Source organism: Squalius cephalus (assembly GCF_949319135.1).
Source record: "Squalius cephalus genome assembly, chromosome: 17".
Classification (NCBI taxonomy): Eukaryota; Metazoa; Chordata; class Actinopteri; order Cypriniformes; family Leuciscidae; genus Squalius; species Squalius cephalus.
The window spans coordinates 4,635,463-4,661,511 of record NC_137138.1 but is presented as its reverse complement, the minus strand read 5'-3'; the positions used below and the strand labels follow the sequence as shown (position 1 = coordinate 4,661,511).

At 38.9% G+C, this 26,049-nt stretch overlaps 1 protein-coding gene across 2 annotated transcripts in view; it reads left to right on the top strand.

The window, feature by feature from the left end:
• Positions 1-623: 623 nt before the first annotated feature.
• The window catches only part of cert1b (ceramide transporter 1b), a 35,683-nt gene continuing 10,257 nt past the window's right edge, over positions 624-26,049 (top strand). The window contains exons 1-7 of one of the 2 annotated variants that reach the window (XM_079847592.1): positions 624-1,271; positions 2,537-2,671; positions 17,439-17,555; positions 24,120-24,227; positions 24,343-24,481; positions 24,852-24,935; positions 25,727-25,884. In XM_079847592.1, coding sequence (XP_079703718.1) covers positions 1,128-1,271; positions 2,537-2,671; positions 17,439-17,555; positions 24,120-24,227; positions 24,343-24,481; positions 24,852-24,935; positions 25,727-25,884 — 885 coding nt within the window. In that variant the 5' untranslated portion in view covers positions 624-1,127. The remainder of the gene's footprint in view (positions 1,272-2,536; positions 2,672-17,438; positions 17,556-24,119; positions 24,228-24,342; positions 24,482-24,851; positions 24,936-25,726; positions 25,885-26,049) is intronic. The other variant, XM_079847591.1, reaches the window with a different exon arrangement.

Genomic DNA, 26,049 nt, shown 5'->3' with positions numbered 1-26,049 from the left:
AAAAAACAAAAATTTTGATTTCATGGGGAATTATCTCAACACAAACCAATAAAGGAAAAGGTCAAAGCAAAACTAATTTAACGAACCACATTTATATTTCACTATTTGTAGTGTTTGCTAATGAGTGAACCATCACTATCATTAGGCTATATATCATATTAGGGTTAGTGATTGCGTAAACACCCTAGCAACCAACCACAGCATACTCAACCACATAGAAACATGCTATAAACAACTCATGACACCTTAGCAACTAACTTACACAGCAAAGGCCTGGAAACCACCCTTTACACCATAGATTCAACGTTCAAATATCTGAACCTGATATTAAGATGGGAATCGGCAGCACGTGATGTTTTGATGCCGATTGTTTACAGTGGCGTTACCATGATAAAGCTATTTTAGCTATTTCAATCAATATTCGCTACTTACACCAACATAACGACAAAATAAATGATAAATAGTTAATGTTTGTATGCATTATTAACGTTATTGTTTAGAATAGTATTTATATTCATTTATATTTATACCGAAATGCTGTAAAATCCAAGGTAAGTGCTATCAAACTCTCTCAAACTGTCAATCTCTTTTCCAAGGAAAGGCGGGGCCAAAGTTTCCATTTAAGGAAACGAGGCTTAGGTGACGTCATACACTAGCCAGCGCCCCTTGAGCTGCACGCGCGCGCCTCAGCGGTTGAGGATGACGTTGACGCAAGCCACCTTAAAAAAATAAAAAATAAAAAGGCGATATTATTATTTTTTTCATACATTTTTTCGAGCCGTTCGCGTATTTTTTTTTTTGTGAGTGAGTATGCGCTCTTTTAGCAGCTGATGTTGATTTAAAGGGCGTTTTTAGTGTGAGAGAGAGAGAGAGAGCGAGGGGGAAGAGAGAGAGCGAGGGGGCGGGTGTCTCTTGCTCTCGCCTCGCGCGCAGCCTCACGCGCTCACAGATTCGCATGAAATCAACACACGGACGGTTTACTTTAACATTTATCGCTGCTTTTCGGGATTTTCGGGATATACAACACCATCATCGATGCGAGGCCTTCTAAGGGACACTCATCGCTGATATTAGTCCCGCATTTCTTCTGTTTTTGTCGTTTTTTCCCCCTCAGTGGAGCGTTCGTTATGAATTCCAGCCCGCTTCCTAACGGCAGGCTCCTGCCGGACAGCCAGAGCTGGAACTCCTCCGGTTCCGACGAGGATCTGGAAGCCGAACCGGGTCCCGGACCGCACGGAGGGGTGTTGGAGTTCAGCGGGGTGCTCAGTAAGGTGGGTAAAGATCTCGAATAACGCCTCCCGAAACGAGAAAGCGCGTGTTTGTGTGTGTGTGTGTGTGTGTTTCCACCTGATCCGATGTAAACAAACGTCAGTCAGTTGGCTTAATGTCACGAAGCCTGTCAAGAACATGTTTAAAATCAAAAGGTAAAATAGTAATTATGAATCACTAAGATATTTTGCATGGTAACATTATTTTAATGACACATTTTTACCCATTTTTACACCACCGTAATATGTCCTATGTTCTGTTCCTCAGTGGTGAAATACTACAAATGCTTAACAGTCAGTTTAAATTATATAAAATTATTTGTTCGCATTGCGGTAATATTAATTTGGCTTTATTTTTCATGGTGATTTACAGTGCAAGGTGACCATATGCTGCTCTTTAGACAGCAAGCCTCAAGGTTATGTTAACCAAGACTGTTTTTTGATTAATACTAGGCTAAATATGTGATGCATAAATGTCTTTGCTTATGCGTGTATAATCAGTATAATTGAGAAGGGATGCTGCAGGTCATGAGCTGAAGCTCGAGTTTGTGGGGGTTACTAGAGTTCATTTGCTCGTCTTTTCTTCCTGATGGGATTAAACGAGAAAACCTCTCCTCATGACTCAGACAGCTGTGATGAGAGGAGCATTTTCCATAAGAGATTACTGAATTACTCCACAACATGCAATGATCTAAACCCCATGGAGGATATCAATACATTCAATATAATCAATAATTGTATTGTGCATCAAGTGTTTATTGTCATAAATCAACAATATGGCTGTGTGCATGCCAGTGCTATTTTAGTATCATGTACTCGTTTCTGTTAATATTTTGAATTTTATTTGTATATTTTCTGTATTCGTTTTAGTAATTTTGTTGTGTTTGCCATTTTTATTAGTTTTTGTTTTTATGTCTATACTCGCTGCATCTGAATATGCCCACCTCCATACTATACAGTAGGCGAAAAACAGCACGTGAGCCGAGTAGTATGTCTGAAACCATATCATAAAACAATAGGCAAAAAGTACTTGGATGAGATTCTAATTCGATGGACACTTTACTGTCCCATGAGGCCACGGGAGAAGATTTGTGAATGGAAGTGATGCAACGCAACTGATACCGTAGGTCACATGACAATGACAACATGGCGGATGTAATATGTTATGCTTTTAGGTGTAGTAAATGATAATAAACCAAATGCACACACATTCGTTCACTCTTTGGTTTTCTCATAACAATGTTTCCTCTGTTGTGTTCCCTCTGCAGTGGACTAACTACATTCACGGATGGCAGGACCGCTGGGTCATGCTGAAGAACAACACCTTGAGTTACTACAAATCCCAAGACGAGCGAGAGTACGGCTGTCGTGGTTCGCTGTGCCTCAGCAAGGCTGTCATCACAGTGAGTATCCTGGGGAAAGATCCCTCCAGACAGCCGTGGGAATTTCACAGCCGAGCCAAATTTAGAATGATGGTGTGCATTCAAAACGAAAGCTTGAATGGGTTCAAATTGGAGATTGTTGTGCTTAAGTTGATTAGAGATTAGTAGGGATGCATGATATTTCAGTTGATCAATATTACTCTGATTAGGCAGATAATATAAGGTCTCATTTTTCTATTTCTCTCAGCTTTAGAAGTACTAATTTTATATTGTACAATAATTAAAAATTTTATTGTACATTATAATATTTCAATGCCCGATAACTTGAGGCATGTTATTTCACAATAATAACCCTGTGGAAATGTCTTTGTCTATATAATTCGGTGAAAACATCATAAATTGTTTTGTGCCATCGAGTCGGTTATTGGCTGTTGGCATGGATGAAATGTCAGTATTGCAGCATCTCTAGAAATTAGATTTGGTTTTATGGTTGTGCTTTATCTAAAATGATTAGCGCTGAGGCAGTAGATGTCCTGAGAGCTCTGTTTATGGCAGGGGAGAGGAGAGAAGAGGTTGACGAGGGCAGACGTGATCCTTTGCCACAGGCAGTCGGCCAGGCATAGACAGACTGTGGCCTATTTCCCCCCCATTCATGGTAAAATCACGCTTGCGCACCTGCAGAAGCCCAGAGACTTTTAATATGTCACGTTTGACTCCTTAACAGTGGCAGATATTGCTTAATGTATTCAGGTGCTCCGGTAAATGTTAAATGCGTAATGCATGGTTCAGTTTGACTGCTTATGATCTGATTTGGCTCAGATATCAGACAAACGGACTGAAATGAGAATTCCCTGCATTGCGTTGAAGATTAACTCGTGACCACACACAGATTTCGACATGTGCTGCAACAGTCCATGCCTGAAGTGTCTTGAGTCACCATTGAAAATGAGGAAACAGGGCGAAGGTTGTGTTGTTATGGAGACGGCTGGAAAGGTACAAGTCCTTATGGCGACCCTGTTACCGCTATAGTCCTTCAATGATTAAACCAAAACTCTTTCCAAAGAAACAGGGAAAGGAACACACAAGTCTGTGTGTAACGGAAGCAGTTCAGCCTTAAGAAAACTCATTAAAACACCCAAATATGAAAAGTGAGGTCTGAAATAGACAGGCATGGTGAATGAAGGGTTTTCGAGGTTTGTGACAGTATGACTCGGGTAGTTTGTGTTTTAAGCTGCCGGCTGATGCTGTGAGTTCGACATTCTAATGTGATGTTTTGCATTTTGGCTTTAAGCGAGAGAAAAATGGCTCCTTTGTTTTAAGACTCTGTGTGTGAGGTGAGAGTGACTTTTTTCAGCTGTGTGTATTTGTTGAACTCCGACCATTATGGTTCAGCATAAATATTAACTTTGGTATTAATCACAAGCGTGTGGACTGGAAATGTAACATTTAGGTTACAAAATTAACTTTTTGCCACACCAGCCAATGGTGAGTGAATTGACTGAATTTATCAGCCTTAAATATTTCTTTTCCAGCTATGAAAGCTTTTTTTTTTTTTTTTTTTAGGTGATTTTTTTTCTTTTTCTTGTGTGTTAGTTTCAAACAGTGCAGGTCATTGTGTGCATCATATATATAAGCCATTCCACATCTCTATCTGTCAAAAATAGGACATTTTCTGGCTTAAAGGATTAGTTCACTTCAAACAAAAATTTCCTGATAGTTTACTCACCCCCATATCATCCAAGATGTCCATGTCTTTCTTCCGTCAGTCGAAAAGAAATTAAGGTTTTTGAGGAAAACATTCCAGGATTTTTCTCCATATAATGGACTTCAATGGCAACCAACGGTTTGAAGGTCCAAACGTCCGTCTCAGTGCAGCTTCAAAGTCTCTACACGATTCCAGTCGAGAAATAAGAGTCTTATCTAGCGAAACGATCAGTCATTTTCTAAAAATTAATAAAAATGATAGTTTTTAACCACAAATGCCAGTCTTGTACCATCTCTGAGATGCGCCACGCATTACGTCATCACGTTGGAAAGGTCATCGTTAAACTTCCAGGATATGCACACGTAAGGAGCATTTTAAACAATAAACTGACACAAATACATATAAATATGTGTCATACAATAACTTTGAACGGTCCTCCTACTCCAAACTTGTAAATACTGGGTCGGTACTTCCGACTACGTCACGCGTAGATGGGCATTTGTGGTCAAAAAGTATATCATTTTTATTTATTGTTTGAAAATGACCAATCGTTTCGCTAGATAAGACTCTTATTTCTCGACTGGGATCTTGTAGAGACTTTGAAGCTGCATTGAGACGGACATTTGGACCTTCAAACCGTTGGTTGCCATTAGCCGCTTTCCGACCAAGTAGTTACAGGAACTTAGTTATAGGAACTGTCTACTTCTAAACAGTTCTAAGAACTACTTTCCCCCAAACTCGGGTTTGCTGTTTGCGTTCGCACTGGCCAAGTGGCCATAGGAACTGGTAGGAGGGGTAAGGGAGTGACGCAAGCACGGCGACTTTTATTTTGACGGCGCAACGGACCTTTATTTTGGCGCCGCTGAGAACGCCAGAGCAAACAATGCTCGCATTCTCTGTGTTTATTAGTTAGCGATCTGTCTAACAGTACTGTTTAATATCTTATTAGATAGAACTGTTATAGAAAGTAGACAGTATATGAAAAAAAGGTTATTAGCCTATGCCGTGTGGTTGATGTCCAGTGTTGCTAGCTGAGCAGATAAACATAATCATGTTTGCCTTGGTCCCCTCAAAGTTGCGTTGGATTTTCTCTTCAGCATAAAGGTTTAGAGACCCATCTATCACTGTTTTCCATGTTTGTATAGTTAGTTTATGGAGTAAATATATAGGCTATAATCTGTGTGTTTACATATAGCTGTTTTAAAAATGGCGGGTGCTGGTGTTCCGCGTGTGTTCGGCCAATCAGCGTACACTAACGTCACGGATAGTTCCTATAGTGCTGGTTTAGACCCTACTCTGAAGTAGGAGCTACATTAGTTCCTCCAAATGGAGTTCCTAGAACTAAAATCGTTCCTAGTTCCTGCGGTGCGAACACGCCGACATCCAGGTACTTTAGCCAATAGTTCTAGGAACTGTGAAAAGGTTCCTCCGATCGGAAAGTGGCTATAGAGACTGACGTTTGTTTGGACCTTCAAACCGTTGGTTGCCATTGAAGTCCAATATATGGAGAAAAATCCTGGAATCCTGGATTTCTTTTCGACTGACGAAAGAAAGACATGGACATCTTGGATGACATAGGCTAAATTATCAGGATTTTTTTAATTGGAAAGTGAACTACTCCTTTAATGCAAGGGTTTTTCGAGAAACGATGCACAAGCCGTGATGAATGTGTGTATGTCTTCGTATTGATTTGCTTGTGTTGCTTACAGCGAGGAACAGACTCTTTCTAACCAGCCATATATTATGTTGCAGTTCCTCATAAATGTAACTGCCAGCTGGCCACTGTGTTTAAACAGTTTTTTTTTTACTCATGTTTGGCACTTGGCTACTGTTCATTTTGGACCCTGGCCACTGGACGAAGCATTTTTTCTGTAATCTCACACAAGATAACACACATTTTTAGCATTCTTTGTGCATCTCCTATAGACCCTATTCACAGCAGCGCCATCTTTTCATTTTTAATGGGAATGAAAGTGCGGCTGTGAGGGATAGACATTCATCTCTTCAGTGGGCCGTACTGTTATTTAATGTGTTTTTGGATTGTTCTGCTAATGAAACACTGCAAAAATATCTTTCCAATAAATTTCAGTAGACAAAAAAAAAAAAACTCCCGACAATATGAGCTGTTAAAAATGATCGATTATCTAGGAGCTTTATACAGCGGATGCCACTGAAAACACGGCAAGTTAATCCCTCACAGCCTCTCTTTCATACCTGTGCTGAATAAGGTCAATTTCTCTTCCTCAGTAAATCTGTTTCCCTCTGAATGCCGTTCTAGAATACGAAGCAGCTTTATTCAGATTTATTCAGCGTGCACATGGCAACAAATCTGCCCTAATAAATCCTCACAAAAAACAGGTTATTGTGTCACCGCGCTCTCTTCCTGCCTGCTATTACACTGTCCTCACATGACTCACACATACTTAAACAGGTCACACACCACGGTTTTAAGTGTCTAAGACCACAGGACCACCCCAAATTCAGACAGGCTTAACCCTTGCAGACACAACAGGATTATACCGTCCTCATGAAGATCTGATTCAAACCCAGAACGCCTCATTGTGTGTCCCTGTAAAACTGGGTCTCGCTGCTTCAGCGCTCCGATCAGCATATTAGCTGGAAACAGTGTTAATTATGCTTTTTTTGAGACACTCCGGCTGTTGAATCGGACTTGATTAGATTAACGAATTTCAGACCTCGAGAGATGGAGACGGATTGTGAAGGATCAATCAGTGTGATGACAGAAACAATTTCACAGACACTCGGTCTGATTTAATCGGTCTGTCAACATCACTTAACCAATCCAACATGCTCTTTTTCACATTGTCAGTGGTGCTCTTCATAGGATTAGTGATTTTAAAGGATTAAATCTAATGTGCAACTCATCCCACAAAGTTTTTTCTGCATTTCAGTTCATGGTGTTTTGAGCTGGATCTGTTATCAACAGCCGTATTCAGCACAAGAAAAAAACCATCAATAAAGCGACCACAGCACACAGCTTTCAGCGCTCACAGTGCATTGAACTTGAACTATGTGCTTTCGCCTGCCAAGGTTTAGCCTCACGTGAGCTGGAATTATTTTTTTTTTTTTTTTCTCTGTCTCTCTCTTGCTAATCTCTGTTAAAGCGTGGCCCATAAATATGCATTTTTTTTTTGAGCTGTGCTGGACCTGGACTATGTCATGATCTGACAGGAGCAGAGGGAAAGCTCTCGCTGTGTGTCGGTGTATCAGGGACAGGTACACACAGGTACAGGTTATTCTGGTCCAGGGCGGGTCACTGCAAACGTCACCATGGGATCCAGTGCAGCGTTCAGCGCATGTCAGGACAGGCAGAGCACTTAACAGAGCTCAGTTTACAGGAGAAAGAAGAGAGAAGCTGTAGAGGGAAGGCCATTTCTTGATCATCTTCATGTGCTTTTATTTCTTGCAAACGTAACATTTGTGGGCCAGAATTAAAAATAGGTCTACACGTTATTGGGGAAAAAATTAAATTGGAATATTTTGTTTTTCTGCGATCTAAAAATAAAATATAGGAGTTTTCACCAGATGACTTGAATAGCTATATTTTTAAAGAATTATTATTCATTTCTAAAGTGAGTGGGGGCGTTTTGTTGGGGAGTGCTTCTGCATAGACATATAGATATATAAAACCGTTTACGTTGATGTGAGAATCCCTTTAGGGCTGGACGATTTAGGAAAAGCTTCACTGTAATAAAATAGTTTTTTGAAGTTGTAAATAAAACGGAGATTATTGGAGTATATTTTACAAGAGAATATTATTTAATTCTTTCTACTTAAAAATGTCATGTTTAATTCAGTGCGTTACTGGCCATTTCTTTGAAACAATGTTCGCTCAGAAATTGCTAGTAAATTTCACAAAGAATTACAAAGTAAATAATTGCTGTAAATCCTACAGCAATTCTTTCCTAGTGTTGAAATTAAAATGTGTTTTTTAAAAAATCTAGTTTTACTTGAGTTTTCATAGACCCTTTTTTTTTTTTTACAATTCAATAAAATAACAATAATTATTAGGATTGTATTGTGGCTATTATAAAAAGAAAATACAATATATTTCTTATTTTGTTTAATACTAATAGAACACTATTGTTATTATTTTACTGTACAATTGCAATATAATATTTACATCAGAAAAAAAAACCTTAATATTGAGCCCTGGAAGGTTGTTGGATGAGTATAGAGAAGGAAAAGAGAAAGAATGATGAGACAAAAGGGAGAAAAACAGAAACCTTGTGAAGGCAATTTGAATGTGGACAGTGTGTATCAAGTTACTCTGTCATTTTGACCTGATGGTTTTTGTTTCTTTTAGCTTGTATTATTAGAGATCAAACTGAGGTCTTCCTGTCATGTGTGTGTGTACGCTTTCTTTGGTGTCCAAACACTGAAGGTCCTGTGCGTATTTTTTTTTTATAGATAATTCATGTGGTTTTGGGCTGAATATTGCTCTGATTACTCTTTCATTTATTCCAGTCCAGAACTGGTTTCATTTATCCAAACCTAAACCACAAGAGAACCTGATCAAAACTGCTCCCAGATGAGTGACCGACCCTTCAGTCCTCTGTAAACACAGCCGACTCGATTCGCATGCAGCCGAGCGCTCGTGTGCTGAACTGCTCTGGCGCCACAAAATGGGAAAATGATGATCTTCACAACATTTGCATGCCACCTTTTTATTGTAAATTATTTACACAGAAACGTCTCACCAAATGGACACAGTAGTTTCATTCAACGGTGCAGTTATAACTAGATTCTTATAAAGGATGCTTAGTCAAAGTTAGCCCATGTGTCATGATAAAACATCGACTTCATGTGTATTCAGTAACAGAAGAGGAGTCAGGTGTTCAACTGTTCACTGCAGCACTGAGACGAGGTGCATCTTTTACTAACGCTGATGTTGGCAGTGGTCAGCAGGCTCAATAAACGGTGTGTAAAAGCCTCTCAGACATTAAATGAAGCTGTTCTCTGGTGAAATAAAACGGCAGCATTGGTACTTTTTGCTATGGCAGAACATCGCAGTTGTACGATGCTTTCATTGCAAACTGAGTTCAGATATGACACAGCATTTCTGTTTTAAAGGGGTGATGAACTGAGAAATAAAATTTTCCTCGAGCTTTTGACATATAAGATGTCGTCATATAAGAATATCCTGTATGTTTCAAAACTGAAAACTTCCTTGTTAGTCCAATAAAAGCTTTTACTGACACCAGGCACAGCGAACGATCTATGACCTCAAAGGGTATCAAACCCCGTCTCCGCAGAAGATCAACGCCTACTTCAGCACTGCCTGTTTAGCCCCGCCCACCGATTCACGCATTACATGAAACTCATTATAATATGCAAAACTGTTATCCAATCATAGCAGTGGGAGTTTACCTCCAAGTCTTCAATGCGGCACGCCCATAAAAGCCGAGCGTTTCTGGAGCTAGGCTCAAAACCAGGGTAGAAAAAAGCCTATTATTTATTCATTTTGATGGTTTTGAATGTAAAAACCAAGCGAACGTCATAAGTTGACCTCAGACAACAATATAAAAAAATGAAAAAAGCCAGTTCATGACCCCTTTAATGTCTTCATGACTTCTTTCAGAGAAATTGAATCGGCTGTTCTTTCTAAAACTATCCATGCATGTATGCATCATTTCTGACATGTGCTAAAAATATATACTTATTCACAAAGTCGTATTTGCACACCTGCTGCTTTTTGTAAAGTAGGCTAATTCTTAAAGTTTATAAATATATCATCACTTGGTAGTCATGCCCAACATATGTACACACACACACACACCTATACACACACTCACTCACTTGTATTGACCTGCTTAGCTAAATATTTTATAAAGGCAACGGTTTTTGTAGTTACAGCTGCCAAAGAGAGAGAGGGAGTCAAGTGCATTTTAAAATGTCAATGACTTTGTGTGTGTGTGTGTCTCTGTCTGTGTGTTTGCATTTGCATTTTCGATTAGTGTTCTGTGCTAAACCCAAGGGAGTGCTATCAAGCGGCTTGTTCTCATTCTCACAGCCATTGTGTGCATGTCCTCACCTTCTGTCACATGGTAAACTCTGGGTTCGAGTCACCGTCTGAGGTCATGGCTGAGCCGTGAGCTGGTTTGGGCTCAAAAACCACAAATGAGTATCACACAAAGCATTCTTGCTTGCATTTCCTCAGACAACACAAGCTCTTCATGTCTGAAACACATGACGGGACCTGTTTTCCTCTCCTCGGCTTGACCAGCACCGGTTTCTGTGTCAGCTGGGAAACTGGTTTGAAAACAGTCATTATTTTTACGATTCCACTTAGTGATGCTAGTGGCACAACTTTTTCACCTCTTTAAATTATGGTACATTTTTAGCCGCTCAATGGTGTTGTATAGCTTCATAAGGGAAGGCAGTAGTGGCTTAATGGTTAGACTGGAAACCCGAAGGTTTGAAAACTAACTTTAGCTGGACAATAACTTTATCCTAGAGCTGCTGTAAAGCCATCTCTATTACTGTAATTTCCTATTTTCACTGTAAAGCTGCTTTGAAACAATTCGTATTGTTAAAAAGCGCTATATAAATGAAGGAACATTTTTAAAAAAATAAGGAAATGGCTCAGGTTCCCTTGAGCAAAGCACCTAACCAATCGCTCCCAGGGCGCCACAGCAAAAGTGTGTGTGTTAACTACTCACTACTCCTAATGTGTGTGCACTAACTTGGACATTTTTTAGGACAAATTCTGAGAAAGGGTTAGCATACTTGGCCTTTACACTATTAAGATATGCAGTTCTTCATAACGGTATTGAAATATATAACGTTTTTAGTTTTACATGTAATGAAACCTTTAATGCTTTATAAACTGGGTGTTTAAAATGTTTATTTTTGTGCCAGCTATCTCTAATGACATCCCATAAACAGATTAGTTTAGTATGGTTGGTGAAGGACACATTTATCGTGAGTGTGAGGATCGACTGGAGACGTTTTTGTTGTGTTTTGTCCCTTTAAATCACTGCAGAGCTGCTGGAAAGTTCGATTTTCCCATTTCTGCTGCAGCCATTGAGCGCCTCAGGCTTTCAGAGGGCTCTTGTGAAAATGGGTTTGAGTGAATCTGTGTGTGAAGGTGTCAAACGGCCTCCATTACGGATCAAACAGTCTGCGAACCCTGAAACGTCCTGTAAAGAAAACCGATGGCAAAATGAGGAGGAGGTGATGGCAGCGTGGAGACACTGGGACGTAGGAGGGAATGATCTGTGATATTTTTAAAGTCTAGTGAAAAAAAAAAAAAAAAAAAGGTATAGATCTGAAATAAAAGGAAAAGAGACAACGAGAGAGATGTGCAATGGTCCTGTTGTCTGAAACGGGAAGTTCGCTCCCTGCTGATGAAATCCTGTTTGATGACCAAGGTCAAGTCAGAAAGTCCCTCTGCTCATCTCTCACTTCCTTCCTCCAATGTTTTCTCTGACCGGGACTCTGTAGTCACATCTAGGCACACTTTAACCTATCGATAATAGCAGGTTAGTTCGTCATGTGACCTGGCTCCCTTCCTTTGCATCCTGTGTCCTAAGCTGTCGCTCCGCATGGCCTGTGTTTCCTTTGTCTTTTCCTCTTGGATTCAAGCTGAAGTCCCACCTTCCTGTGTTTCTGATTTCCCAAAGCCAGATCCAAGACTGAAATGCTCAGTAAACAGTAGGGCTGCACGATACTGGGAAAATATGCGATATGCAATATTGTTGTTGAGAATTGCGATAAGAATATTTCTTGCGATATTACATTTCCCTAGAGAAATGCTATTTTTATTGTTTTTTGTTTTTAATCATTTATATACAGTACTGTGCAAAAGTCTTAGGCATGTTAATGTCCCCACCCCAAAAATGTCCCCAAAAAAGGTTTTAAGTCAGTTATTTATATCTTTTGCTTGTGTGTCAGTAGGAAATATCAGTTTACATTTCCAAACGTTCTTTTTGCCATTAATTGTAATAATCCAGTGAGATTTGTGTATGCACAAGGAGTCTGACAACAGCCGGGATGATCTGATCTCACCATCATCGAGTCCGTCTGTGATTACATGAAGAAACAGAAGAAACTGAGACAGACTAAATCCAGAAGAACTGCGGGAACGTCTCTGAGACGCTTGAAGAAACCTTCCTACACACACACACACACTCACTCACTCACTCACTCACTCACTCTCTCTTGACGCAACCCGTCGTGGAGGACCGGAAAAATAATTAAACAACTTCTTTTTATCATGATGTCGTGTGAAGCATCGCAGACGCGACGTCGGTTATCGCCCACCATGACACGCTATACGAGATGAAACGATCGAATCTTGCGTCCCGACGCCCGTTGCCGTTTACGAATCCCCACGACACCCTACGTCAAACGGATCGTGCCAAAATCGGGCTAAAATCATGTAATCTGAACCAGGCATTAGAGAAAGCAGTATGCGAGGGCCACGAGAGCCCTAGTGCCCATCTTTAACCAGCTCCTGATGTCCATATCTGCTGGTTAATCACATTCACTCGACTGATACCAAGTTTCCATACTACTTACCCTCTGAGGAAAGTGTGGACTTGTACACAATATGTTTATTTTACACCCTGGACACATTATCATCACGGTCTTTAGTGATTTGACACACCTCACCTCTGTTCTTTAAATGTAGACCTTGAACTGTGGCTATCATTAACATGATTATTATTATTATTATTTTGGTTATTCATTGACGTACAGATTATTGCGAAATAGTAATTTAATTGTCTTTTTGGTTAATACACCTCAAAGCCTTCATTAATGCACTGAACATTGGGTTGAGCTGCAGATGATGAGTTTGATTAGAGCTTTTTATCAGGCTAAAGTAATGTGGCTGTTACTGTTCATCACTGGTGCCATTATGTTTGGCTTTGAAACTAAATTGAAACTAAAATCAGGGTTTTTTACATTTTAAAACTCCCAAGAACCACCGGCAGACCATTATTAAATAAACGCAAAAATAGTCCAGGCACGTTGTGATGCTTTAACGTTTGCACTGTGGCACATTAAATATGTTGTAAAACTGTTGTCGACGGCCTATAAAATGCATTTAATCAGGCAACAGAGCTTTTTAGTCCATTTGCTTTGTACAACAATTCAAATTTATTATTAAATGTAAATAAACATACTCCAGTAAAAGTTCAAATTCCACCTTAAATGATTGCGATCAGCTAGTTGATTATGCAAATGCTTATAATGGACTATGATTCACAGATGTGTCTGGCTTGTATATAATTATGAATTAATCAGTTTTTTGGACGGATTTTAGATGTAGGATTTAGTTTGGATCCATCTGTGTATTAGGATAAATCATTACTATAGCTGTACGAAAGCCATACAGCTGTGTTTGTATATTGGGTTTTACTCTCTGGACACATAGTGCATCATTCTTATGTTGCCACACACGACATGTTGATTATTGTCCTATTACTGGGATACTCTATATGAGACATTTCATTTGGTTTTTGACACAGTGCTGTAAATTTCACAGGCTCTCACACTGTCTCTCTCCTGACTTTGCACAAATAGGCCTGTGTGTGTGTGTGTGTGCTAGGAAGCCTATCTTTGGAGAGAGAATGAGTGTGTCCAACAAGAGTGTTTGAAGTTCAGCTCACGTGTGCTATGGAAGATTTCCAATTATTCACTTTGTAACAATCGATATAGTCTGAACTCAGTATTACTTTAAGGGATAGTTCACCCAAAATTGAAAATGTTGTCATCATTTACTCACTCTCAAGTTGTTCCAAACCTGTATGAGTTTTTGTTGAACACAAAAGAAGATATTTTGAAGAATGGTGGTTCCATAGTAGTAGTGTGACAATTTTCATTTTTGGGTGAACTATCCCTTTAATGAGTACAATGGTTCAATGTTAGTTCATGTTAGCTCTGGTCATATTGTATTGCTAGCTCATGTTAACTAATGTAGGTAAATGTAAAGTGTTACCAGACGATTAAAGATGTGTGTTAACATTGTTTTACATGTCTACCAAAGCACTGCACTGCATGTTTACCCACAATGCAGCGCTACCTGAGATGGAAACGCATGAATAAACAGATGCCAGTTCTGTTTAACATCTGCGTGTCAGTGTTGTGATATGTGTGTTTGTGTTTGTGCACATTGCCGTGCAATTAATGGTGTCTCCCTGGTTAGGTCAGTCCCATAGTGATGACCCTTGTGTTTATTTTAGTGTCTTTTCTCAGTACCCGCTGCCTGTGACCCTCTTCGGGTCTCTTGCATTACCCACCGTGTCTCAATTTTCCATTCCCAGAATCCTCCTCAAAGCTTTTCCCATGCAGGCACTTGAATGTTCCCATGTCAGTCTGTTGCTTCTGGGTTATATGCATAAATATAAGCACTCTTAAATCTAAAGTGACATTTTCAACATCAGAACAGCCATTTTTCAAACCTTGACATTGTAAATGCACAACAGATCCGACCCACTAAGAGCAATCGAGACTGAGCTTCTTGAAGTGCATTCTGGGATTGCCTTCTCTGCAAGTGCATCTTATAAGGCAGCATTACGTTACTGTGTTATGAATAGTCTATGATGCCTTAAATTAGGGCCCGAGGAAATCCATTTTTTCCGAATTCCCTTTTCCGTTTATTATGTCTAAAAACAACTAGGGACATCTATTTACAAGCCTCTTTATACACCATGGCATTACACATGTTTTAGTGCCAGATAGTACTAATCTGTCTTTAAAAATTGGATTTTAAAGGCCTTGTCTCTATTTTAACATGAAATACTGCATTGATTGAAAAATAATTGTAAAAATGTTATTGTTTTTAATGGGGGAAAAATTATTGCAAAAATGTATTCCCTCAAAATACAAAATATTAAAGAAAAAATATTATTGAACAAAAATATATGATTTTGAGGAACACAGTGCTAAGCAAGCAAGTTACTCAGTTTTTCATCTCACTGTCTCCTTTGAATTTGGGATTTGTTGTGGAAAGATACTGTGTTTCTAGGTAAAGATTGAGTCATGTGTCAGTGTTTAGTACTTCCAGGCCTCTTGCTCTGTGTTTTGTGTGTTGTTGTGGTTTTGTTCTGTGGTGTGATAAGTGTCCTTGCTCAGATGTGAGCGATTATTCTCTCTCTTGAAGCACATGCAGTCTCATTAAAACAGCCTCTCCGTCCTCGTGTCTCCTGTCATGCCTCTTCATATTGTGATCAGTGTCAGGCTTTGAATGAGCTCCTCACGCTTCACCCAGAAGACCAGGTGTCTGTCATATTGTTTGCAGTTTTTCTCTATTGATGTAGTCTGATATATATAGCTTTGTTGTGACATTGATTATTACTCATGTGAGGATTGTGTCAGACAACATTTTCTGAGAGTTAAATCAAAATAAAGACATTAAATGAAAAAACATCTTTTTTATAGCTTTGTCATCGATGGTTGCATGCAACAACAAACACACACTGTAATTTCCCTAAAGTGATTATGTCAGATTCATTCTTTTGAATCACCAATTCTCAAAATGGCCTGAATTTAACTCGTGATTTCTTGGTCTGAATCAGTCACATGACTCTCACACTTCAGGTCATTCCCTTTTTAAATTAGAATATTGAAGAAAAATGTGATGTGCGATAACTCGTTAAATAATGCAATGTTCGATACCACAATGCTTTAAGTGTGTAAAATAAATTGAAATTATATTTAAAAACTGAACATGATATAACCAAAATGCAACCTACTTTTTGTGAGAAGAAAGCATCCCTACAACTTCTGAAAGTGAACAGCAGTGTTTTACTGTAGCATTACATTAACATTAAGTGTCATTTTAACATCAGTGTAGAGTTTAAACAGAGTAAAGGTTTAACAACAGAAATTGAATAATCAAGTGTAAAAATAAAACACTGCTTAGTCTTCACGATGAATTAAATTTATACTGATTCTTATTAAAGCTACAGAAGTTGTTGAGTCAAGAGCAGTGAGTGTCTTTTATTGTTTGATTGACATTAAGCACGCAGAGGTTTATTAGGCTGCTGTCACTTTAAGAGCTGCACGGATCCAGTATATTGTTACATGCCTGTTTTCTTTCATTCTCAACTGTTTACTCCACGTCAATATTCACCAAAACGGGCATTTGTTTTAGTGCACGTACTCAACGGCATGAGTACTTCGCTTATTGCGTTGAATAACATTAAGCATTTTACGGGGCATGTAACTCTTATGTGTCCACCTTACTATCTGCTGTCTGCGATGACCTAAAACTTTGAGTATTAAAATCATGCAGTTATCGCAAGCCGTTGCGATATGCATATCGTGATATGTACATTTGCGATATTCCGATTAATTTTGTGTATATATATCGTGCAAAAGCCCTTGTTACGTCCCAATATGTTTTAATTTCTCTAAGGATATTTAGGGAATATAACATTTATTTTGTCACTAAATATATCATCAGGAAGTACAATGTAAACAGTGGTAAATAGTAAAGCGGAGGAAAACACGAATTCAACGAATTCAGATGAGAAAGAACATTTATTTATTTACACCCCCAACCAGTAAACACATAGAAAATAAACTCTAAAGTGTTCCAAATATATATAGTCAAAACAAAATTGTAATTTGTAAATGTTGTTGGATAGAGGGAGTCAAGGAATGAATAATAAAGGGAAGTGAAAAGAAACGGGGCTGGTGGAGTGCAGTATATCAGACTGAAGGAGAGGAGTGTTTGACTCCTCATCTGGATTTCATAGAGCAGTGTGAGGTCTGCGGAGATCAACATCTGGCAATAATACCAAACACACACACACACACACACACACACACTCACACAGCAGACATGGATGCTGTTAGTTTTTTTTTCAGAGGGAAATATCTCACATTTCCCAGCTGGCTCTGTGGGTCAAGGCTCTCTTTTTTTCTGCTTTTTGGCTATGGTGGTTCTGTCTAATCCTCATCAACAACAGATTGAGTATTTGGATCCCTCCATTACCAAAAAGCACCTTGTTTACAGAATAGAAATATCAATATCATTAGTAATGGTATTAGTAATAATCAGGTCATGCATATCAATCTAATAAGTATTCTCCCTCCCTTTCTCTGTAGCCTCACGAGTTTGACGAGTGCCGTTTGGACATCAGTGTCAATGATAGCGTGTGGTATCTCCGGGCTCAGGATCCAGAACATCGCAACCAGTGGATCGATTCCATCGAGCTTCACAGGGTGAGTTCCCCTAACACGCCTGTCTTTACCCAGCAAGCTCTTTCTCATGCAGCCAGACTATTGACTGTCAGTATTAAGTCTGGTTTGTCTGAAACCCCGGAAGCAGCAATCTGACCAACATCTGACTGACAAGCAACCACTGCTTTTTTATTTTTTATTTGACATATTTTGTTGGGTAGATCGGACATTACTGTTTCTTTCACCCATTACTGTAATAGTAAGCTCAGACTGGGTCAGTTGCCCATCCACAGGCCTCTTGCTGAGTCACAGAAGTGAATAATAGTTCATTGAGAAATCAGAGAGAAGAGATTGACTGTGTGAGATTATGAATATGATTCAGTCTGTTTACATTATCTGAGGGGCAGAGCACTGAAGTGACTAACACACACACACACACACACACACACACACACACACACACACACACTCACGCACATGAGGAAGTCGGTTTAGGTCTCAAATACACAACCCTACAGTAATGCAAATGAAAAATATTTATATAAAAGCTATGTATGATATTTTACACTCTTCCTCATAAAGCATACCAACACAAAAATGCCGCAGACCAGTACTAACATGCATGAGTGAACACGCACAGCTGTAGTAAAATACTCTATAGTGAGAGAGAGGATGTGGGCACTGCAGGTACTGACAGAAATCTGTCACTCAAGAAGCGAGAAAAACAAAAACAATCAGAGCCAGATGAAAGGAACGGTGAGAAAGACGTCATGGATCTACTGAGCGACGAAACACTTCAGAAATGAGATGAGAGGAAGGGTGTTATTGTGACGTGTGTGTATAGACAGAGAGAGAGAGAGAGAGAGATTACAGAATGAAAATATAATAATATATATAATAAATATGATTGTGTGTATATGTATATATAATTAAAAGTAATTCATGAATAAAATATTTTAAGATAATTTTATAGTAAGTAACAAATAAATATGTATGAATAGTTCAAAGATGAATTGCATGATTATAAATATATAAAAACGTAAAATTTATTATATTTAATTAATTGCTTTATTTATTTATTTTCATTCATTTTAAATATAAAATAAAATGAAATAATGAATTAATAACTATTTATAAATACATAAATATTATTTCAAAATTAATAAAAATAAAACATTTTTTGTTTGAGATATATGTTCCAGCTCTAGTTTGTGCATGTGTGTGTGTGTGTGTGTGTGTGTGTGTTGTAGGGGTGGGGGAAAATTGATTCTTAGATGCATCGCGATGCGGACGATTCTGAATCGAATCACAAATGTCAAAAATAGATTTTTTAAAAATGTTAATTGATAACGTAATGTTGACGGAGTCCAGGGGTGGACTGGCCATCTGGCTGACCGGGCACTTTCCCGGTGGGCCGACGTGCTTTTTGGGCCGATACATCTTATACTTATATATATTTTTTTAAATATTTTTGTCGTAACGGCCCATAAAACATGTACATCGGCAATTGCTCCCTAACCCCCCTAGAAGGCCCGAGGTCGACCCACCACAGTTTTACGAAAAATCCTGAGAAACACTGGTATTGTTATTCCAGTGCAGCTTATAGCTTGTTTTAGGATTCAGCACTGTGGAGTATAGTTCAATTGTTTTAATAAATGACAATTTTTTTTTTGTTATTTCATGTTAACTCTCACTCGTTCCTACTCACTCATTACATGGCATTAGTGATTTTGAGGAATAGGAGTTGGGATACATATTCAAGGGCGTGCAAAGATGGCTGGTGTTTATGATCATATGTAGTGGGCCAGTCTGGGCCAAAATGCCAGGGCTGAATATATATATATTTATTTATTTATTTTTGTCCCAGTCCAGCCCTGACGGAACGCAAAAGGTGCATCTGTGCACATCTGTGACACACTATGGTTGAGCGAGAAATCCGACCGGCACCCTCTGCGTTCAAATCTAGCGTAACTTTGGCTTCTATGAAGTTGAAGAGAAAAAGGACTTGGACAAGAGCCACACTTTATGCAAGTAGGGCTTCAGACTGCAACCAAATCAGCGACAAGAGGTTACACTGGTGCGACCACCATGTTGTCTAATTGATAAGAGCTGCAACTTCTGTTACATACGAGAAACATGTAACGGCAAACTAAATGATTGCCTGGACCGTTTGATCTCAGAAGAGGTTTAATCGTGGGCCGATCTCAATCACGCGACACTGTTATTACACAGCGCTGGGAGATCCAGTGAGAATGCGTTTGAATTCACTGCAAAATTAATAACATCGCAGTGAGATGCTCAAATTCAGTGCAGAAATCTGTTATAAACCATGTCATATCAAACCGCGCTGACGTGGAAACCAGGACGAGCTTAAAAGCTTCCACCCAACTCGGATTAGGCAAAGCGAATTACAAACTCTATCGCAAAATGTATTGCCAAATCACTTCCATTTGTTCCATTTAATAAAATATATTGGAAGTAAATTAATTATGGATCATTACAAATACTTTGCTTTAAAAGTACCAAGTAGTCACACAGTAAGAAAGAAAATCTGTATAGAAAAACATCGATAATCGGCCTCTGAATCGTAATCCAGTCGTGAGGAGCCTAGAGATTCCCAGCCCTAGTGTATTTCAAAGTCTGCTGAGTTTGCACAAGTGTTCATATCTTGAGGCCACACCCTGATCCACACGTGCTTCTGATTTCTGCTGCCGGAGGAGGAGGGTCACACACACACACACACACACACACACACACACACACACACACACACACACACACACACACACACACACACACACACACACACACACACACACACACACACACACACACACACACACACACACACACACACACACACACACACGCACTTCCCCGTCCATTCATCCTTCTCTTGCCTTGAGGATGACCCCTCTCTGATAGTGACTCACACACACGGCTCTTCTTGGAAGAGGCATTCCTTCTGAATCACTGCTAAAATTCTTCCCAAGGACACTTTCCCCCTATCTATCATTTCTCATTACCATAGCAGGAATAGCCTGCTTATCAGCTCAGTAATTCGTGTTTTTAATTCAGAACCCAATAAATCCCTTGACAAGTGGATTTTTATTTCCTATGTGTACATATTTGTTTTATAAACAGGGAGTTTGGGTGGGATACATTCTTTAAGAAAAACAGCCTATAGGAATTAGTTGTCACAACAGTGATTTGCTGTGTGCTTGTTGGTTGCAGTTGATTTTCTACAGAGCATTTGATTGGACAAAAATCTGTGTAGTGCAGGATGAGTCATCATTATTTGTTGTCAATTTCACTTCATTTTAAATAAGTATAACTATTATTCTGTGTTATTCTAACACATATGTACTACCTGGCCACAAAACTTGATTTAATGAAAGTATTTTTAGCTTATTGTTTTATGCATATTTATATTTAAGTGTAATATCTCATTGTTTGATTAGACTTCGACAGGTTAAGAAGGAGATGTAAAAAAGAAAAAGAATATTAAGTGGACCACATTGCATTGTGGGATATATTATTCCATATTGCACACTGCAAAAGCACTAGATCATTTCTGATTCTGTATACTTGCTATATAATCCACAGTCCTGGAAAATTTATGTACATGTATATGCTATGTTTCATGAGCTAATTGCACTTTTGTGAGTGCAATTACTATTAAATTATCTTTCAAAAAAAACCTGTCTGCAGAAATAGCAAGAGCATAACATAGTCTATTTGCACCTTTAATAACAAATCTGTGGCTTGAGTTACATGGAGGGTGTGACACAGACCCGTATGGGTGGTGCTGTGCAGATCTGCCTGTTGTTGTCGATTGTGAGCGTAATCTGTAAATCTAATCAGAGCTGTATTGTGTTAAGCCTTTCACTCTCACTGTGTCAACACCACACTCTCAAAAAAGCCAGTGGAAATGAGTATCTACAAAACCTGCTGGATTTAATCTTATCTCAATGTTTTTTTGTCCATGGCTTCAAAACATCAGCAGAGTTTGATAACACACATTCTCAATGACTTTAAAAGTATACTAACTATACTGAAACTATAATATATTTAATATATTATACTAAAATAACACTGCACACACACGCACGCACTATATATTTTAATGATACTGCTTCTGAATTAAACATGACACTGATTACAATTCCTTCTCTTGCTGTCTTTTGCAATCACTTGATTAGGTTTATTGATTTGGTGTGTGTGTGTGGTCTGAGATACAGTGGTAATGGTTGTTATCATCCTGAAGTTTATCATCTGCGCACCAGCCGCTGAGGCTATTGATGTGTAACTCCGACACGGCCAGTGTTCTTCTTGACCTCTGATTGGTCAGTGGAGGCATTATCAATGCCATAGTCACAGTAAGAGTGCGTTTGGTTGGCTGGAGTGAATGCAGGACTGGCCCGTGTTTGATTGAGACACTGAATGGTTATCTCTAGTTCTACCCGATAGTTACCTCAGATTAAACCCACTCAACCGTAGACTGAGCTCACTGTTGCCATCTAGTGGTGGACAATGTTAAAGTCCTCACTAAAACAGTGTGTATAGCGTAGTAGCGTACTTTTTATACTACAAAATGTGGACAAAATGTGAGTTTTTCCATATGCATACCCAAAATGTGCAGTATACAACAAGAGCACATGACAAGGAATACAGAATCCCATAATGCAACGTGTCCATCATTCAATCACAAATTCTGCATCACTAATTGTTTCACACACTAGATTTGAAAACGAGTATATTCTCCGTAGCATAGAATAAAAGTGTACTAGTATTATTAAACTGGTTGAATTAATCTATGTTTTGGAGAGCAATCTTTATAGTAATAGTTGCAATCCAAAACAGAAAAAAAGAGATATCCGCTCTCACTGAAGGCTGAAACTTTTAAGGACTTGTTTATGGATCCATATTTTTTTCCTTTTCTTTTTCTTTTTCTTTTTTTAGCACAAGTACATTTAAATAATCTTTCATAGAATTGCACTCAAGTTGTACATGTACTTTTTTTTTTTTGTCTAAGTTTGTTTTCATTATATTGTACTTATGATATTATGGTGTTAAATGTTTAATAAGTGTCTGCCATGTAGCCGGTGATGCTGATATGGCAATAAACTCAAATACTACCAGTACTACTTTCACTGAAGGCTGTGTTTTGACTCTTATCTGCTCTGAGAGTACATTTATTTAAAAATAGGTTGTTGGGACTGTAAAGTTGTGTGTGTTTACTGGCATTTCTTATCTACAGGAAAGGTGTGTGTGTGTGTGAGAGAGAGCTCGGATTCATTTGTTTAATTTGGTTCCAGTATGCGGAACGTCAGAGGGGAAGTGAAAGATTTTCAGATCGTATTTCATCATCCCCTCTTTCAGATTGACCAGATTAGGTGAGTTTATTAACATGGCACAGAGGTCAAAATAGTTCATCTGGAGGAAAGATACAATAACCTGGGCTTGTACCGTCATGTTCTGCCCAAAAGCCTCATGGGGAGACTCATTGTGTGTGTTTATGCTTCTAAAAAAACTCAGACACTATTTTAAGAGGCTGCTACTCATGAGATGAGCCACAAGAGAGCTCTGAGTTCATGGAAAGTGACTCTCTGAGCTTTCTGTCTGTGTGTGAGCAACGAACCCTGAAGATGAAGTGGAAATTGTTCAGGTCAACCACACCCACACACACACACACACACACACACCGCAGTTTATGCTGTTTTTAAAGTGTCATATTTGAGGTTGGCTGTGTAAATGTCAGAGTAAATCTCGTATTATTATAGTTTGTGTTTGATCTAAATATGGATTGAGCGTGATTCCACCTCTCCTCCTCACAGATTATGTATTTATTAAGTTTTGAACCGTTTCAAAGCCAGAGTATCATCATGAGCATTAGCATCAGCTGTTTACAACTACACTGATATGATGACTTATTAGGAGAGGGTGTCAAAAATGAAATATACTCTACTGTTCAAAAGTTTGGGGTTGATAAGTTTTCAGTTCAGTTCATCAAGGCTGCATTTATTTGACAATAAAATACAGAAATATTATTACCATTTAAAATAATTGGAACAATTTCTATGTCAATATATATTAAAATGTAATTTATTCCTGTGATCAAAGCTGTATTTTCAGCATCATTACTCCAGTCTTCAGTGTCACATGATCAGGAATCAGTCTAATACGATGATTTGCTGCTCAAGAAACATTTCTTATCGATGTCGAACAGTCATGCTGTTTAATACTTTTGCTCTTTGAATATAAAGTTCAAAAGAACAGCATTTATTTAAAATAGAAATCTTGTAACATTATAAATGTCTTCACTGTCACTTTTGATAAATGTAATGCATCCTTGCTGAATAATAGTATTAATTCCTTTTTAAAAAAAATTTGTGAACAATAGTGTAACTTCTGCTGTGATAAGCACAAGGCATTCACTGCTCCACTTTTAGGTCGATAGTCCTGCTTGTTGTCATCAAATTCTGCAAATGGTGCCAGGCTGCAGATGAACCTGGCTTTCACACACACTCTGTTGTCAGATGGACTAGAGTCTTTAGTGTGGAAGTAATTCTGAATATCACATGATCTTTGTCTGTCTGTGTTTAGGCTGAATCTGGTTATGGTTCTGAGTCCAGTTTGAGGAGACATGGATCCATGCTTTCCCTCACATCAGCCACCAGCGGATACTCGGCCACCTCCACCTCCTCCTTTAAGGTGAGAAGAACACAAGCGAAATGGCCAGTATTGATCGATGCCACTGCTATAGACCGATATATATGCCACACCTCCCTAGTCTGAAGTCAAATAAGTTTGCATGTGTGACCCACAGAAGGGTCACAGTCTGCGGGAGAAGCTGTCTGAGATGGAGACGTTTCGGGACATCTTGTGCAGGCAGGTGGACACGCTCCAGAAGTACTTCGACGGCTGTGCCGATGCTGTTCACAGAGACGAGCTCCAGAGGGACAAGAGTGAGTAGACGGAGCGTGAGTGCGAGTCAGAGTGGAGTGATTCTGCTGACAGGCATGTTTAGATAGCGCTGAAACTCATTCAGACTGATGCAGCATCCAGATTCCTCTGCATTGGTGCGGTTCCTCTCGCTCTCTCTGGGTGCATCTGTTGTTACAGCACAAGGGCCTGTTGATTCACACAAATGATCAACTGCCTCTTTTGTTCGTCCGAGTCCTTCCCCTGTACTACAGTATGCGTGTCTACAGTAGACTCTCAGTGTGTGAATGGGCCGATCTGGGCACCACCAACCACAGGGTAATGAGTTCACTCTGACTGTGTGTGTGTGTGTGTGTGTGTGTGTGTGTGTGTGTGTGTGTTTTCTCATCTCAGTCGTGGAGGATGATGAAGATGATTTTCCTACCACTCGCTCGGATGGAGAATTCCTGCATAACAATAACGGCAGCAAGGAGAAACGTGAGTGTGAGCACATTCTGATTTCTGCGTATGTGAAAATTCAGCAGGTTTCACGCTCGGCACTGACAACTTGAGCAGTTTGTCCACTTAATTTACTCCAGTGATCCAGTAATTTGAGCCTATTGTAATGATTTGTGTGTAATCTATAACATAAAGTCAGCATTTCTCCATGATGTTGATGTTTTCATTGAGTTATGCATTTCTGCATTGTTTTTTTGTTTTTTTAGTGGAAAAACGATATGGCTAAATTGTATGTGGTCATCAAACTATTTCTGTTCTTGAATAATATGACAAAGAATTTCAGATGTTTCGCACCGTGTCCCAACCAGGCACAACATGACAAATATTTTCTTTTAAAATGTGACAAATCTTTATTAAAAAAAAATATATTGTGAAGCAACAATGTCACTGCCTATAAATAGATTATACATTATGTATGTATAAAAATACATCTTAAATAATTGATTTATTTTATATTAATAAATTATAATACGTTATGTATGTATAAAATATATTAATATAAAATATACAACTTAAGACAAATATATATGTATGCTTTTGTGTATGTGTGTGTGTGTGTGTGTATGTATATTATATATGTATATATATATATGTGTGTGTGTATGTATATGTGTATATATATATGTATGTAGCGCCTTTCAGCACCTCAAGTTCGATTGATGTTTATCACATCGTGCCTGCTTTGGACACTGTAACACTGTCTAGTAAAATAATGTCTTTAAGATTGATCTCTAAAGAGTGTAACTGAATGTGTTCTCTCTCCCCATCAGTGTTCCAGTGTTTGAGTCATAAAGGCATTAATGGGATAGATTTTAAAGGAGAGGCCATCACGTTCAAGGCGACCACGGCGGGGATCTTGGCCACACTTTCTCACTGCATCGACCTGATGGTGAAGAGAGAGGACAGCTGGCAGAAGAGGCTGGATAAGGTACGAGACGCGTCTGGAGCTCGTCCTTGAGCTACTAAAATCAGGAGAGGGATGTTGTATCTGTCAGAGTCACAATCACAACAGCAATCTGTCAACTGCCTGAGCCCTGAATTACAGAGCCAAACCTTCTCCTCACTGTGAAATCATAGTGCAGAGCAATGTATG